Here is a 17,627-nt window from a genome sequence, read left to right on the forward strand (position 1 = left end):
CAGTTCTGAGATTAATTTACAGATAGAACGAAAACTGTAGTGGCTGCACAATTATTGATACATTCACCCCTCCCCCACGAGGGAAGACAACGACCAAGAACCTGTCCCGAAGGTAAGTGTAAACTGCCCGTTCCTGGGTACCAGCTGCTTGATTTAGCAGCTCAGCATCCAGGCCACCGAAGGCCCTAATGATGTCACAGTCAACAGTCAGCTTGTGTGCAGGAGTAGATTCTATTTTTTCCATGTGCACAAAAACAAGGCTGGCACAGTGACAGAGAAAGTGCTGGAGGGAGAGAAAAGGGCATCTGAGGAGCTCATTACATTGACAAGAACTGGAGTAGAGCTCATCTAAATAACTGTCCAGTTTGGAAACGCTACCTAATGGTCTCCAAGTTCACCATCCGACTCCTCTGTGCCAGGAGAATGTGGTTTCCGTGCTATTCTGTAAACAGTGACCAGAGAGTACAACAGTCATTGCAGGTGCCAGTGGAGGGGAAAATTGGGGCTCTAGAGGCGAGGGATGAAAAGTCACATATGAGGGCAATCTGGAGCTTTCTACATGAGGCTGAATCATTAGAGTTGGGAGTGAGTGTGCTGGAGGGGGGCTTGGAAATAAATCAGGCCAAGCCCCTCAGGGCAGAAAGCATTGCCCAAGGATCCACGTGGAGAGAGTAGCTAAACCGGGACCAGAATCGGCCTCCTTTATCTTTCCCCCCTACTGTGCTGTGAATCAAATACAATAATCCAGCTACAAGCAACCTGCCTGCTACGGGCTGAACTGTGCCCCTCTCCCCAAATTCATATGCTGAGGCCCTCACCTCCAGTACCTCAGAATGCGGCTGTATGTGGAGACAGGGCCCTTAAACAGGTGATTAAGTTAAAAGGAGTTTGTTAGGGTGGGCTCTCATTCAGTCTGACTGGTGTCCTTTTCAGAGGGAATCTGGACACCAGGGGCCTGCACGTGCACAGAGAAAAGACCTTATGAGGACACATCAAGAAGCTGGCCATCTGCAAGCCAAGGAGAGGCCTTGGGAGAAACCAGATCTGTTGACACTTTGATCTCGGACTTCCGGCCTCCAGAACTGGGAAAAAATAAATGTCGGTCGTTTAAGTCCTCTAGTCTGTGGCCTTTGCTATGGTGGCCCGAGCAGATGGACGCACTGCCCTTCCGAAGGCTGCACGTGCCAGATGTGTGGGTTTCTGCACTCCTGCTCAGAGCTCACCATGGCTTTGTGCACCAGATGCTCGTGACACCTTAAAGAGAGCAGGAGAAAGAAAAGCGGGCACGGCAAAAATACACAGGCGAGAGTCCGGCATTGCTTTGCTACTCAAAATCTCAAAACCGAAAATGCTCAAGCTGAGAAGACGCCTGGAGAACCAAGGGGGTCACGTCCTGCAGTGACCTTTCCACTATCCCCCCTCACCTCACGGAAGGTGCGTCACACCTGCCAGCTCAGGTTTCCTCCCAGGAAAACAGGCTTCAAGCTGCCTCATCTTCTAGAAGCATCTATCTGCCTACATATGTCCCGTGCCCAGGAAGCAGACACTGCCCTATATTAGGATTAAATTGGCACCCCCCAAATGTTCACGGGCATCCTCAGGAGAGCAGCTGGATCATTCCAAATCTGGCTTGTTTTGACTCAAAATGCACCAGGTGTTGGCAAATGCGGCTCCAAATCCCAGGAAGCCTCTTTGAAAGCTGCCTTCCATCTAGGTGGTATAGACATCTGTCTACATGATTAGATTTTAGAGCCTGGGACCAGAAATATTGCTCATGCGAGCAGGGACAGTATCCCCAGGGCTGGAAACAGTGCCTGGTAATATCAACTCAGACCAGCCAAATTCTGAAATTCTCAGTCAGAGTCACTTCTTTGGGGTAAGGCTTTAAAGACCCCTGTTAAATATGTTATCAAGGGCCATATATATTAAGACTTCATCAGCCATTAACACCTATTCGTGACTTTATCAGAGTGGCTTCAGACACACCCATAGCCCCTTAGGGACCAAGGCAGGGGCAGCTGAGTTCTGGTGAGAGGAGAAGGAGAAAAATTCACAGCCTGCGCGGGCGGAGGGGGCAAGGGAGGCGGAGAGCATGGACAGCTGTCTTGTATGGGGGGATGTGGGTGACAAAAAAGAATAAAGGATTTCACAAGGAACGCTGCCTGACGATTCCAAACCAGCCAGACCTCCATATCGCAGTCACCTTTTGACCCGATGGCCCAGATCATGAACGTGAGGGCCAGGCCAGTTGGCCAGCACACAAGTCCAGCTGGGTGTGTGTAAGGAATTTGGCATCTTAGAGCTGGCCTTGGCCTGGGGCCATGAGGTCAGGTGTGCAGGGACAAATACAGAGCTGGAACACCTCTCCCAGGTAAGGGGAGAGCTGCTGGAGATGGGCACTCAACAGGCGGGGCTACACCCATGCTTTCAGCCAATCAGCTTGCCCGCGGGCTCCGACCCCTGACACTCCCTGGGGCAGTTAGAGCTACGCTGGGGAAGCATGGAGGCGACATGGGTCAAGTGACGACAGCAAAGCACAGGGGCAGCCTGGGCCTGTCCACCAAGGGCCTGGGGCTCACAGGCCAGCAGGGGAGCATGGGAAGGGCTGTCCACTGTCCAGAGTCCAGGGACGGAGGCAGCGAGGCTCAGCAGGGGGAAGATGACATCTGGTCATAGTCGGGGCACTTGAGCAAGGCTGGGTAGTTGCTGTTCATCTGCAGGGAGGCGTCGCTGGAGATGTCAGAGGGGCTGCGGCCCCGCACCCAGGCGTCCGGGTGCAGGAACTGGCCCGAGTAATCAGAGCAGTTGCTCAGACGTGGGCGGTAGAAGCCTGGGTGAGGCCTGTACATGTCCTCGGCGGTGTACCTCTTCATGAACAGGTACACAGACATCACCCCAGCACTCTACAGTGAGGAGAAAGCAGAGGACAGCTCACTGCTGGGGGCCTGTCTGTGCAGGACGCAGCCACGAGAGCAGCTGGAGAGGGAGGGGAGTGGATGCGGAGTTGGCGACAGGAGCAGGGCGCTGGGACGTGCTGGATGGAGCAGACCCCAGAAGGTAAGACAGTGACACATTCTGGGGAGGAAGGGCAGTCAAGTGGGTGGTCCAGGATGTGTGTAGAGCGTCTCCCTCCTCCCGCTCAGCCCGGGCAGTGCCCCACTCCCCACCCAGCCTGTGGGAAGGGGTTTACCTCCATTAAAAGGAAGGAGATGGCAGCGAAGGCAAACGACCACCCGTACTTGTAGTTGAAATAGGTCTCTGCGTCCTTGGTCCTGTTGAGCATCTCATCATTGATGCTGGAGATGTAGAGCACCAGGCCCACCACGAGAGAGAGGCCTGGGTCAAGGGCAAGGGGCTGCTCAGTGAAGAGGCCTGGGGAGTTTGCTGAGGGGGCACCCACCTCCCCTTGGGGTACAAGAAGAAAGCAACCGGCCTTGTGGTAACAATACTCTCCTCCTGAAGTCCCTGTTTAGACCGTTACCTTCTAGAAAGCAATAGTTGCAGGTAAGAAAGCTCCCTGACCGCCACCTCCTGAGCCATGGTAGGCCCGATGCCTTTCACCCCACCTGCCCACTAGAATCGCCTGTCAGACATACACGCCTGAGCCCCAGCCCTGGGCATTCTCGGTCACTTGGCCTGGGCGGGGCTCCTGGCACTGTATTGTCTTAAATGTTCCCCTGGTGATGCTAATGTAACTAAGAGCGAGAACCACTGAGCTGGCAAGTGGCTTTTGCTAAACTGAGGAATAAAATAGCCTCCCTCAGCAGAGGCAGCCGGGGCCTCCAATCGCTGTCTCCAGCAGTGGGTGGTGACATCACTGTGGAGACCAAGTGGCCCATGGTCTATGCCTCCCACCTGACCGCTGGTGTGGCCTATTGAGAGATTTAGGCGGGAGAGGTAAAGAGAGTTTGTCCAGATTCTGGCAAGCATTAAATCAAGAGGCCAGTGGGACCCAAACTCCTACCGCCACTGTACAAATGACCGCCTCAGGCCATCAGTCTCGCCAATTAGTGACTGTAATTGAATCAGGACATAATTAATTACTCTGTTTTGAGCTGTTCAGGTTTAATTCCATTCACATGATTAAACTAGGGCATGTTGAAGGATGAACGTTAAAGGAAAATAAGTGTGATTCAAGCCATCCTCAGCAGTTAAACTCGTACTTGAATCATTGCTGGTCCAATCTATTGTTATACTAATCATAAATCTATTGTTATCATTAAAATAACTTCACGTGGCCCAGTTCAATCTGAGATTTCTAATCCTGTAGCCTGCTCCTGAGAAACTTCAGGTGCCTCGAAGCTACTGTATAGCCTTGACTTTTGTGAAGTTCATAGGAAAAGAAAGGAATTGCTTAACCCTGGGTCGGTACCTTTTGGACTAGGTGGAAATATCACCCTGCAGAGGGTGGGCTGAGGACACTGCAGGTGCTCAAGAAATATTTGTTGGATTGATGGATGGAAGGGTGGATGAATGGATTAATAACTGGAAGAATGAGTGGAAGATGGGTGGGTGGGTGGGCTGAAAAATTGATGGACATGAATGGAAGAAAGGATGGATGGATAGAAGGAGAAAGGAAGAAAAGCTCTTGGGCATCAGGCATGCTGACTGCCACTTGGCTCCCAAGCTATATTGTCAAGAAAATGTTGGGAAAAGAAACCTAAATTGGCTTGGGAGTCAGGTGGCAATCAGAATACCTGGCGTCCAAGAGCTGTTTTTCCTCTCCTCTTTCTACCATCCATCCATCCATCCATCCATCCATTACTCAAGCCATCCACCTACCTATCTTCCATCTGAGCATCTCCTCCCTTTATCAACAAGTCCAGGGCTCCAGGGCACCTAAAATACATGCCCAGAAAGTCACTCCTTTGGCCTGAGGAATTATCTCCCCAAAAAAGGGTCCTGATGAAAATGCACAGGTCACCTTGAAGGGGAGAAAGAGCCTACTTTACTTACTACATTCCCTTCCCTTCTCACTCCATGCACTCCCTGTGAGTAACCTCATCCACATCCATGGTTCCCCCTCCTACTCCCTAGGATGACAGCTCCCAAATCTTTCTCTTTGGTCCAGGCCACTTCCATGAGCCCCAGACCCTGACCTCAAGCAGCCTTCTAGACGCCTCTTCCCAGATGTTCCATGGACATCTCAAACTCAGCATTGCCCACACGAACTCATGACCTCTGCCCTGAATCTGCTCCTTCTCCTGTAATCCCCAGATCAGTGATGCGCTGCGCCATCCACCCAGCGCCCAAGAACTTGGTACTCACCCTTGACTCTTCCCTTGAAAGCCTGGTCCCAGTCCTGATGAGATAGCCTCCCAAATGTCACTTGGATCCTCTCATTTCTCTCTTCTCTACTATCGTCCCCTCAGTTTGGGCCACCATCACCTCTCTCCTGTGCCACTCAAATAGCCTCCTGCCTGGTCCCCCTGCCTCCTGTCCTGCTCTACCCTCCCACTCTACTCCCCAGGGGGTCATTCTAGAATCCGCAGATCTGATCACATCATTCCTCAGCTTTAGTCCTTCTGAGGCTTCTCACAAGTCCAAAATCCATAAGGCGACCTGAGAGGCCGTCCCCCGTGTCTCCTCACACCACATCCCTCCTTACACTCCTGACCCAATGAGGAGTGATTGTGCTTAGTCTCCCCAGCGCTTCATCCTCTTTCTTTCCTCCAGGCTCCCTCCCTGCCCCCACCCCAACCACACTTCCCTAACTCACTCTTGCTCACCCTCTCCTGGAAGTCTTCCCTGACCAACTCTTGGCCTTAGTCTCAGCCACTGCTCTTGGCCCCAGTACAGTCCTTGCTGACGGCCCTCCCAGCCCTTTCCATGCTGTGGTCACATTTCCTGTGGGCGTGTTTGTGTCTCCCATTGCACTGACCTCTCTGTGGGCAGTGACACCAGAGCCCAGGATAAGGCCCAGTAGACATCGTGAATGAATGAACAGATGAACGAATGAAAGAAAGAATGAATGCTGAAGCATAACCTGGTGTCTGTCCAGGAAGACAGGTCCATGTTGAAGGGCCCTGGGAGGGCCCAGGGTGTGGGGTGTGACTGGAAAGTGAAGGGGACAGCAGGAGTCACCTGAGGATAATGGAGGGCTGGGAGGTGAAGGGGCCATTATTCCAAAGGCAGACAGTATTCATTTTTCATGAAAAACCACAAAGACGTAGCCCCTTCAAGAACAGGAATACTCATTATCAGTGGCAACTAAAAAGTAAGTGGGCGTGATGGTGAAGGGTGAGGCAGGAACCCGGGTTCTAACCCCAGCTCTGCCCCAGCGTGAGCCTGTCAGGTCACTCCTCCCCCAGCGTTAACAGGTGGGTCCGAGGTCACGAGAAGTCTCCTCCAGCTCTGACTCAATTCTGCCTGGGTCACCGCCTCAGCTGGTCCGGTGCCGGGGCGGGGGAGGAGGGACCCACAGCCGTGACCAGGACTTCCCAGAGCAGAGCTGCGTAAGTCCAGCGTGTGTGCAAGAAAACAACACAGCTTACCCGAGAGGATAAAAAAGATGCCGGAGACAAAGGCCAGGATGGTCCTGTGGGGACGGATGTGTCCGATGTTGCTCAGGATAAACCCGATGAACATGAAGAAGAGGCTGACCAGAGGGAACGGTGTGGCCGAGCGAATCATTTCTAATCAAGGGGACAAAAGGATGCTGTCAGCTCCCACTGGCCTTCCTCACCACTCACCCTCCTGGGTCGAGTGTTCCTGGCAGCATCTACCAGCTGGTCCCCAAAGCCCCCACGGGGCATGAGCTCCCTGCGCTCCAGCCCCTCCTTGGATGGCCTGGGACCTCCCAGTGCTGACAGGATGGTTGGCCCTTAGCCCTTAGCCTGTGGAGTCCGTGCCGACTCGGGGTGATTAATGTCAGAATTGTACTGCAAGTTCACTCCAGGGCTCAGAACCAGCCCTGGTGAGGCTGAGGCCGGGAAGTCACTCTCACTGGGAGCTGAGTTCAGTTCCCTGGGGACTCTGGTCTGAACGTCTGTGTCCCCTCAAAATCTTCTGTTGGAACCTAATGCCCAGTTGATGGTAGCAGGAGGTGGGGCCTCTGGGATGTGCTGAGGTCATGAGCATGGCCCTCATAAATGGGATTAGTGCTCTTACAAAGGAGACCCCACAGAGCCCCCTCGCCCCTTCCACCACGTGAGGACACAGACAGAAGGCACCAGCTATGAACCAGCAAGACGGCCTCACCAGAACGTGACTGTGCTGGCACCTTGATCTTGGACTTCAAGTCTCTGGAACCGAGAGAAATAAATCTCTGTTGTTTATAAGCTGCCCGGTCTGTGGCATTTTGTTATAGCGGCCCCAACAGACTAAGACACTGGGGATGGACGCCCTCTCACTCGCCTGGCTCAGGAGACTGGGAGACTCCAGCAGCCTGTCACCACCACTGGGTAAACAATCTGCAGGGCAAGCTCTGGCCAGCACAACCAGCCGAGTCCAAGGGCCTCAGATCTCAAGAAACAAGCTGGTCACCCTGACTCTTCCCTCTGCCCTGCTTCGCTCTGTCCAGCCAGTGGCCCAGTTGGAAAGTCCCAGGCACCTACTTAGAACGTTGACCGTGGACTCGGACGTCAGCTGGGTGTTCATAGGCATCACATATTCTATGGTGAAGCAGCGTCCCCGCTCCTCACCTAGGAAGATAAGAATCATTTCCATTTCCAGGTTCTTCTTGAACATGGATTTGAAGTTAGTATATTCAAATGGTGTTTCCAAATGCTACCAGAATCTTTGACCCGCTGTGTATCTGCACCTGGGCTGGATCCAAACCCTAGGGGCTCCCGTCCCTAGTTGATGGCCCACAGCAAGGGTTGGGAGCACATCCTGACATCACACCTTTGCTGGAGACATACCACTGCATCTGTGAAGATGGACCCAAGCACCGAGAGCCACAGGAAAAGCGGTCAGCCTGCAAACGCAAGGTTGAGCAAAACTCCTGGTGGCCATCTTGTCACCCTGGGACCAACTGAGCTGATGACAGTGCATGGCTGGCTTCGATTCCCCAGTGTGGGTATCATAGAGCAGAACCCCAAAAGCCTGGTCAACCACTTTGGGAGCCAGTGACTTCAAACTCTGCTTCAGATTTAAGCAGAGACCAAAGCCACACAGTCTGGGGCAGTGGGAGGGGAGGTGAGTCTTGGATGCTATTCCCAATGCAGATGCAACAAGCAGGGGTCCTCCCTGCTCAGTAGTGGTGGGTACCAAGCACACCTCTCTCCCCAAAGCTGGGAGGACCAAGAGCTCCCTCTGCTCAATGCACACGTAGGTTCCAGGGCCTTCCAGGAAGGGCTCAGTGACCACACTGGCGATTCTGGCAGCCCAGGCTTGCGGCCAGTCTCACCGGGCACAGAGATGCTCTTTCGGGCTGTGATAAAGGGATAAAGGACAGAGCCCTTGGAGTAACAACTCAAAAGTCCAGAGAGGCCCTGGCAAGCTGGCAGGTGGCCCAGAGAGGCAGGATCAAGGCCAGCACCATCTTGCATAGTCAGAAGGACCTGCATCTTTTTCTCTCTGCTGTTTCCTGGAATAGGAGCAGAGAAACTAATAAGTATTTCCCATCCTGTAAACTAGTGAAGACAAGGGACGTGGAGCCAAGGAGACTTCCTTTGCCCCCTGAATCTTCATTTCCTCACTTGTAAAATGGAAATAATAATAAGTCTTGCCCGGCAGTGTTGTGGGGAGGCCTGAGATCAATAATTCAGGGAGCTAAGGCATGCAAAGGCATGTTCGGACCTGAGCGAGGTCAGCCTCATCCAGCCTGCGAGGCAGAGGGTGGGGAAGGCGTGATTACGTGGGTCCTCCAGATGGGAAGAGCCAGGTCCCGCGAGACGGGAGGACTTGTTCAAATGGACGTCGCGAGTAGGGCTCAGGTTTGGAATGGGTCTTGGCTACTGCAGGGAGCACCGCCCAGAGGACTGCCCGTGGTGAACTGCCTCCTTCCCACAAGGGCACCTCTCCCCAGCGGGGCACCTCTTGGGCGGGTTTTCCCTGGGGGAGGGGCTGCTCCTCACTCAGGGGCAGAGCTGTCCCCAACCCGGTGCCCTTACCTGCGAGGAAGCAGACACGCCACAGGCCCGAGTGCAGGGACATCTTGACCTCTGTGCTCTGGTTCTGGGGCAGGACCACACCCTCCTCCAGGTACAGCCAGTAGTCGGTGCTGACAGCGATGCCCAGGAGGCCCAGGCCACAGACGGCAAAGACGCTGCTCAGCAGCGTCAGGGCCTTCCTCCCGCAGGTGCTCATCTTCCTGCTGTTCGGTGGGTGGCCTGCAGGGAGGGCTCTGCGGGGAAGAGAGAGGGGGAGCAGGCAGTGGCAGCTACGGTTCAGAGGGGGACAAGATGAGAGGCCTTGGGCAGTAACCCGGCTAAATGGATGGATGAAGACCAGCAGGCCAGCGCCCCGGATGCCCTGCCACCAAGACAGGGGTGCCACCCTCTGCCTCTCTCTGTCACGAATTCACAGCTTTCTTGACAGGCCACTACGAGGGGCCCCCTTTCCTCTCTGGGAGTCCCCCTTGCTGGATAAGGCCGTCCATTCATTCATTCAGTAAACCACTGTGCCGACACGGGAGATAAGATGGACACAACACTATCCTGCTCCTGAAGAGTTCCTGTCTAGAAGCACAAAGGCACCCTCTAAGCAATCAAAATGCAGCTTGAGATCTGCCCAAGAGCTCAGGGAGCAGCCAGGAGGAATGGGGGCGTAAACTCTGCTGGGGTGGACTCTGTGTTGAGAAGGACTCTGAGGCTCAAGTGCACACTGCCAGAGAGCAGCAGGATCCAGAAGCGGAAGTGGCAGCAGCTCTGGGAAGAGGTGGAGGGGCAGAGAAAGCTTCTGGGGAAGGTGTCTTCCTCGTGCACTCTAATCAGTTGTAGCTCTGGGTCGACCTAAAGAAGCCACACCACAGTCCAAGTCCAGCGGGCCTTCTAAACCCCCGAATCAGAAACCGTCTGACTCTGGCCTGCTCAGCATGCGCTACTGGCAGGAGCCAGCTCTGAACCTCTGGGAGAGGCCAAGAGTCTACACAAGGTGAGCCATGGGCACACCTAGTGATACCTGCCAGGGCTGGGCACTGGGCTCGGAGCTGAGCAAAAATGAGGAGCAAGGCAGATGGATGCCCACAGCCCAGCTCAGGGCTCTGAACGCCAGCTGCAATCTGGAATCACCCAGGGAGTGTCTAAAAATCCCTAATGCCTGGGTGACGCTCCGAGAGATTCCAGTGCAGCCGGGCTCATATGGGGGCAATAGCATCTTTTAAATGCTCCTGGGGATTCTAACGTGCAGCCCAAGTTGAGAACAATTGATCTTTGCTACTTAAAGTGTGATCTGTGGACCAGCAGCATCAGCATCACCCGGGAGCTTGTTAGAAATGCAGACCCTCAGGCCCCTCCAACTTTCTAAATCACAATCTGCATTTCAACAAGATCCAGGTGAGTTGCATATTTGCCGAAGTCTGAGAAGCACTGTGCCAAGCAGGCAGGTGACTCCACGACGGTGTTGTAATTGCCATGATGGGGAACATCCAGGATACGATGAGAGCCCAGAAGAGGTCATCCAGTGGGGCAGGAGGGGGCAGCAAGGCCATTTCTAGAAGAGGGTGGAGCCTAGGGCAACTCAAACAGTGGGTCCTGCCTAAGGCGGTCATGCTCGCAGTGTTGCCAGGCTGTCAGCATCTCTCATTGGCCTCTTGCTATAACACAAAGTCAGAAATTTTGAAACAAGATGTAAATGGTCAGGAAAGCATCAGGTGCCACAGTGCATGTGATGGAAGGTGGGGCCACGAAGCTTGGGGCCCCAGTGGTGACCCAGGAGCCCCACCCAAGGCAAGGCATCATATCTCAGCTAAGACACAGGTGTATCCTGGCTGAGCCAGCTGAAAAGGGACAGAAGCCTCACTCTAGTCTGGAGGCTTGATTCATGGGCGGAGTCTGAGCCCGCTGCAGGAGCGGAGAAGAGAGAAGTGGAAGAAAATGGGTGCTCTTTGCAAGAAGGGGGCACATCCTGGCCCTGATTCCACAGCACCGGCCCTGCCCCGTCAGCTGACCATGGGAGAGTTTGATCTATAGAACGAGCCTCACGCTGGCTTCCTGGAGATGTGTGTGAGTGCGTGGAGGCAAAGGCACTTGTCCTCCAGGTCCCAGGGCATGGGGGTTTAATCCAAGCCAATCCTTCTGCATTGGCTTTGACAAAGAACGGAAACATGAAATGCGAAACAGCCAGCCCTCCCCACCAAGCCAAGTCATTCTCCTTGCAGTAGTGGGGAGGGGAGAAGGTGGGGAGGGAAGAAGGTGGGGAGCGGGACGGCTTGGCTCCTGATTGGGTTACAAGGATCTAATAAAGGACCTACTATGGGTGGAGTCCTGTGCTTGCTGCTGCAGAGGAGCAAAGGAATCGGAGGCACTGTTGCTTGCAGAGTTCACCAGCTGGGAAAACAGGAAACAACGGCATCACGACTATAACACAGATGGGGCAGCATCACAACAGACGGAGCCTGGGTCCCCAGGAGGAGGGGGCGGGCAGGGCAGGCTGCCTGGAGGAGCCCTAGGGAGATGGCTACATGGTCAGTGGGATGCAGAGTGATGTGGATAACAATAATCAAGATTTTTATAGTGGTTTACTAAGAACTTTCACTTATGTTTGAGGTTTGCAAACCACCATTATCTGCCAGAGGGAAGGGAATTAGAACCCCAAGGATGGTTAGTGGAGGTCAGGGAAGGAGAGAAGAAATGGATAAGACGCCCGAATGACAGTGACAGCCCCACATGCTGCAGAGAGGCTTGAACTGAGAGGCAAGAGGCCTGGACTTCATACTCAGCTCTGTCACTAAAGCTGTGTCACGGTGGACCACTAACCTTTCTGCAGCCCATTATTCTCCCAGGTGACACAAAGAAGAGAATAATAATAAAAGCTAAAGTACACTGAGTGTTTATCATTGTTACGCATTCTGCTGAGCACTTGACTCTCTATTTTAATCCTTACAACTCTATTACCATCCCCATCTTATAGGTGAGCAAATTGATGATCAGAGAGGTTAAAAAACTTGCTCAAGGTCACTCAGCTAGCAAGTGGTGGTGCCTGCATTTGAACCTCACCCCGCCTTATTCTCAAGACCTTTCTTGTGCTACCCCTAGGAGTGTTTTCCAAAGTGGGTTCCATGGAGCAGTACTTCCATGGAATATTCTAGCAAAAAGGACGCTGGTGAAAAAAAGCTTAGGAAGCACCGCGTCGAGGTCTTGAAGAATCACATTGCACATGAATATGTGAAAAGCCTGAAAAGCCTGTTTAGCTGTGCTCATTCCAGTGTTTTGCAAACTTATCTGTCCACAAAATGGCGTCCTGTCCTGTGAAATCCACTTTGGGAACGATGCTGCACCCCAGGAAGAAGGACAAGCCCTGCCCTGCCCACTCCACAAACTGCTGGGAGAGCAAACGCAAAGGCAGATATGACTGTGCTTTGAAAAATCTGAAGCATGATCCTGGTATAAGGAATTACGAGTAAGCAGTACTGGGCTAAATAAGCCCGTTTTCCTGCAGGGCAGACGGATCAGGGCTTCCGAAACACGCCGGCTGGTGTGAGGCCGGAGCTGAACCGCCAATTTGAATGGTAAGCTTAGCAGAGAGACAAAAAAGATCCAGATCTTAGGGGTTTGGAAAGATGAAGTGGGGAGAAGATTGGATCTGAATCTATAAAAGCAGGAAATAAAAGAAGAGGCTTAAGCTGACTGGCCGCCAGCGCTACAGCAGCAGAGCGTGGGGGCTGGAGTGGGCTCGGGAAACTGCAGAGCCCCCTTCCAGAGCATGTACCAAATTCAGGGAACTCCACACGGAGTGAAAAGTAACACTCTTCTTCATTACACAACTGTAGGTATGCTTCTATTTTGAAATCACATTTACTTATAAATAACTAATACTGTTGACTGACTACCGCAAAGCCCTTTACGTAAAGTAGCTCATCAGGACCTCACAGCAACCCCAGAAGTGGGTAGTATTCAGCCCCATTTTGTGGACGGGGAAACTGAAGCTCAGAGATGTTAAGTAGCCTATAGGACGTCACAGATGGGTGACAGACCGTGGCTTTAAACCCAGGTTTACGTTTCGGTAAAGTCTATGCTCCTGCTACACCATCTCCCTATCAAAGAAATCAACGGGTTCAAGAAGTGTTGAGGTGAAGAGGTACAGCCAAGGTAGGTCACTAGGGAATCTAGAAATGCATAGGGCACAATGTTTTGCAAGATTGTCTTTGTCAATGGCCAAGTGTTACATCAGGGCTGTCTCTTGAGCCTACTGGGCTGACTATTAGGAGACACCTGGCAAATCTTCTCGTATCAGTTTCATGGAGGTGCGCTGACTCAGCATTTCTGATTCTGAAAACTACCTGTTAGGGCAGAAAGACTCGCATTTCCCTTAAACGGCATATAAAGAAATCAAGGTCCAGAGGGGAGGCTGATCTGAGATCAGCCAGCTGGTTCCATGGACCGACAAGAGTGTGAACTGGAAATCTTCTGAATGCTGATCCAATGCTTTTTCCTCTGTACCTCACAGAAAATTACAAGGCAGAAGATGGAAATTACCTGTATTTCCCCACTCTGCAAACAACGCCATCATTTACATCTTAGTTCACACCCAGTCTTATTTCCTACATAACCACGCATGTGGTGCATGCATCCTCCCACCCAGTGTGTTCAGTTGATGGGGCAGGGACAGGAGTCCCCTTGAAGACGCTCTGGTCGGGAATGACTTCCTGGTCCCCGCATGGTCAGGCCCTTGGCCAAGCGTTCGCTTTTAGGTGGCCGCGGCTTCCTCCCATAAGTCCCCTCCCTCATCTACAACGTTCATTTGATGTTCTGATGGGGGAGGCAGACATTCTTATAAGCTGCTACACCAGAGAAGGTGTTTACGCTATAATATTAGACGAATAAAGCTGGATGTAAAACCACATGTTCATTTAACATGAACTCAACCGTGAAACGAATTCATAGACTGGAAGAAATAAACGCAAATGTTGACGGTGGATGCTTCCAGGTAAGAAGGTTATGTATATTTGATTGCCTGTATACTTTTCTGTGCTCGACAGAGCTTCTAAAAGAACATGTCTTATTTTTATATCCAGAGAAGAAAATGAAATTAAAGACCAGAGTTGTCAATTCTCCAATCTCTGCCCTCGTCAGCAAAAATGCAGGGCCCCAGCTGACTCCTGGGCTCTGAAATGTGGTGTTATCCTTTGGAGCTTGGGGCCCAGAGACACAGCAGCTTTGAGCCTTGAAAGATGATTACCCAGGTGCCATTACCTCTAAGTATTAGCTTGTTAATTATCAGGAATGAACAGTTGCTAATTATCATCCATGACTAGCAATTAAGGAGAAATGTCTGGTGGAGATTAAATGACTAACGGCACATCTCCCTGCCCAAGCCTATAATGAAAGGACTTGCAATCGAGTGCTTAGGTGCTTGCAGGTAGGTGAGGTTACAGGCGTGAGTGAGAGCCCAGTTAGAGAACGGCTGGTCGGGAGGATGGACGGGGTTTAACTGGAGAAAAGGAAAAAGAGAGTGGAAGGATAATCCAACACAGACATCCCGGTCTCCATGTCCTACTAGCCCAGGGAAACCCCAGTAGTGCTTGATGAAGGGTTTGGGGAGCAGGGGTTCCTGACAGGGCTTCTGAGCCAGCTACAGCAGCTGCTCCCATGAGCTTATCTAGTGACTCAGCATCAGTGTGGCCAGCTCTCAGCAGGATGAGCTGGTGATCAGAGGACAACCCCCATGGCTCTGCCTGTTTCCCACTGTGCGGATCCCTATTACATTGTATGGCGGTTAAAAAGTGACCACAAATTCTTTGACACTCCTCCCATTGAGAGGTGGGGTCCATGCATGTCTCCTCCCCTTGAGTCTGGGCAGGTTTGTGACTGCTTAGACCAAGAAAGAAGTGATGCTCTGTGACTTTGGAGGCTGGGTCATAAAAGAAGATGCGATTTCTGCCTGGTTCTCTTGAGAACTCACTCAGGGGGAAGCCGGCTCCCATGTAAGAAGTCTGACTCCCCTGAGAGCAGGGTTTCTCAACCTCAGCCCTACTAACATTTTGGGCTGGATAATTCTTTGTTGTGGGGAGCTGTCATATGCACCGCAGGATGTTTAGCAGCATCCCTGCCTCTATCCACCAGCTGCCAGTAGCACCCCAGTTGTAATACACAAAAATGTCCCTGGGGAGCAAAATTGCCCCTGGTTGAGAACACTGCTTGGGAGGCCATGCAAAGGTGCTCTGGTTGACAGCCCAGCTGAGCTCCCAGCCAACAGCCAGCATCAGCTGCCGGCGATGGGATTGAACCATCCTTGACGTCCAGCCCAGTTGAGCCTTTGGATGACTGTGGCCCCAGCCAACATCTAACTGCACCTGCATGAGAAACCCCAAGCAAGAACTACCCAGCTGAGTACTTCCCAAATTCCTGACCCACAAAATTATGAGTGAAATTTTATACCATTATGTTTTGAGGTCATCTGTTATGCAGTGGGAGTTGGCAAAATAACTTTCTTACTCATTTAATTAGCATCTTCTTCACACCACCTAACTATGATATAAATCCCAGGTGTGACTGTCCAGAATGTAACTTAGTGATGGAGGGCCTGGAGGTCATACTTTGATCCCTGGAATTTACAGCTATGTTGGGGAGTGAATGGCACACGGGCTTTGGGATGAGGCAAATCAGAGTTGGAATGCCAGTTCTCTCTTCATTCCTGGGCAAGTCACATGACCACTCTGAACCTCAGTGTCCTCATCTGTAAAACAGGGAGAGTTTAATAAGGGTTGTCATGAGGACTTACAAAAATGTAATCGAATAAGGCTGGGTCACCTCGTGCCATCTCAGTACTATGCTGCAATCAGAAAGTAAGACCACTTGAACCCAAAGAGCAGTGAGCCAAGGGAAGATTTAATAGGGTAAATTTTCCCCTGAAAAGGGACAAAATGTCCCAGACTCTCTCATCTCATCCAGCTTTGCAAATTCCCTCTCCTCATGGCAGTTGTCCCCTGCAAAATTTTCTTCATTTTCACCTCTGCCAAATTTCAGCCTTCCCATCTCCTCTCTCACCTCCGTATCAACTAAAGCTTTTGGATTGGAGAGATTGTAGGTTTTTATAATTTGAGGAGCTAAACCGCTCCACATAATGATGTAAACAGTGTTATTGTGGTGGGTGGAGTGGCATCTGTATAGGCACAGATAACAAATAAAATGTTAGCAAACATGTCAAGTGCTTATTAAGTGTCAAGCCCAACAGTGGTGCAGCATCAGAAGGGAGTGTGTCACCTGAAGCCTGGAGACCTCTAGGTGTCATTACTGTCTTGCTTTCCCAATTTTGGCATCCCCCTTAGTTGGAGACACTCCACCAAGTGGTCATGAGGCTGCTGGCTGGGGGCTGAGGAGTAGCCCGTTTTCCATGCTGGCCCCACCAAGCCCTCTCTGCCACAATGCTGATGCCCTTTGGAGAATGTGAGCATTGCCAGGCAAGGACTCATTGTCCTTTGACAATAGCAAGACCCAAGGAGTACACTTTCTGCATTTCAAGCACTCCCTGCTCAAGACTAAGAGCAAAGCCACAGCCAGCCTGTCTGCCAGGAGTCCAGGCTACAGAGCTGAGGATGCAGAGCTCTGGCACACCTCTGACACTGTGTGCCCAAACCTCCTGGAGTGGACCGAGATCAGTGTCTACTAAAACTCCTCTCACTAGTGGTTTGGCAAGAGGTTAATGGTAGACTAGATTCCATAGGGGACCAAGAGGAATCATGGGCACCCACCAAAGGCCACTGCTCTTGCCAGAAAAAGAAGTCCAGCTGGAGACATTGCTGACCAAGACTTTGTTGAGAACCCAACAAAATGCCCTGTGAAGTGTCCACAATGTTTCTCCAAAGGCATGGCCACAGATACCAAGTAACGTGGGAGAACAGCTAACCAGGGAACACTAACCAAGTAGTGATAATAGTAACCATATCATTAATATTATTTTCTTTGCAGAACTTTTCTATGCAAATTAACATTTTTCTATGCATTACAAATGCAACCATACTGCACACTCCATAGTATAGCCTGATTTCACTTTCCGTAATATCAATATTTTCTGCACTATTTTTAATATCTTCAAAATATATATTCTCTGATTTGAATACGCCAGAACTGATATAACCATTTCTTTACTGCTGAACAGTTAGATTGTTTCCAAAATTTTCCCTGTTGTAAGCAACGATGAATAAACATCCTTGTAGCTAAATATCCATGGACATCTGCAAGTATTTTCTCAGGATAGATTCCTGCAGGTGGAATTTCTGGGTTAAAGGAAATGAAATATTTTAGCACTCTTAGAAGTATTGTCAGGGCTTGTTCAAAAGTTTCAAAGGCATTATCACCCCAGCTACCTAAGGTACAACAAAGGTCCCCCTATATAGACACAGAGAATTCCAAACTGCCCCAGCTCGAAAGAGTTCCTCCCCTACCTCTGCTGAGAATAAAGGAAGCTTTGGAACCTGGGCTCTGCTCAGCCCTGATTGCTCTCCTTGCTACATCAACATGATTTTCAAGACTAAGTTTTCTATATGAGCAATGACGCTCCAGGAAATTTCAGGGCCTCATATA

General features: G+C 51.4%; 1 protein-coding gene across 2 annotated transcripts in view; it reads right to left on the minus strand.

Annotated features, from left to right (window-relative positions):
- Window positions 1–212: 212 nt before the first annotated feature.
- The window catches only part of CACNG5 (calcium voltage-gated channel auxiliary subunit gamma 5), a 44,969-nt gene continuing 27,554 nt past the window's right edge, over window positions 213–17,627 (minus strand). The window contains exons 2-7 of one of the 2 annotated variants that reach the window (XM_044745784.2): window positions 11,357–11,432; window positions 9,057–9,289; window positions 7,557–7,643; window positions 6,495–6,635; window positions 3,191–3,336; window positions 213–2,903 (exon numbers count right to left, since the gene is read on the minus strand). In XM_044745784.2, coding sequence (XP_044601719.1) covers window positions 2,646–2,903; window positions 3,191–3,336; window positions 6,495–6,635; window positions 7,557–7,643; window positions 9,057–9,252 — 828 coding nt within the window. In that variant the 5' untranslated portion in view covers window positions 9,253–9,289; window positions 11,357–11,432 and the 3' untranslated portion in view covers window positions 213–2,645. The remainder of the gene's footprint in view (window positions 2,904–3,190; window positions 3,337–6,494; window positions 6,636–7,556; window positions 7,644–9,056; window positions 9,290–11,356; window positions 11,433–17,627) is intronic. The other variant, XM_044745785.2, reaches the window with a different exon arrangement.

This window comes from Equus asinus, chromosome 13 (genome assembly GCF_041296235.1).
Source record: "Equus asinus isolate D_3611 breed Donkey chromosome 13, EquAss-T2T_v2, whole genome shotgun sequence".
Classification (NCBI taxonomy): domain Eukaryota; kingdom Metazoa; phylum Chordata; class Mammalia; order Perissodactyla; family Equidae; genus Equus; species Equus asinus.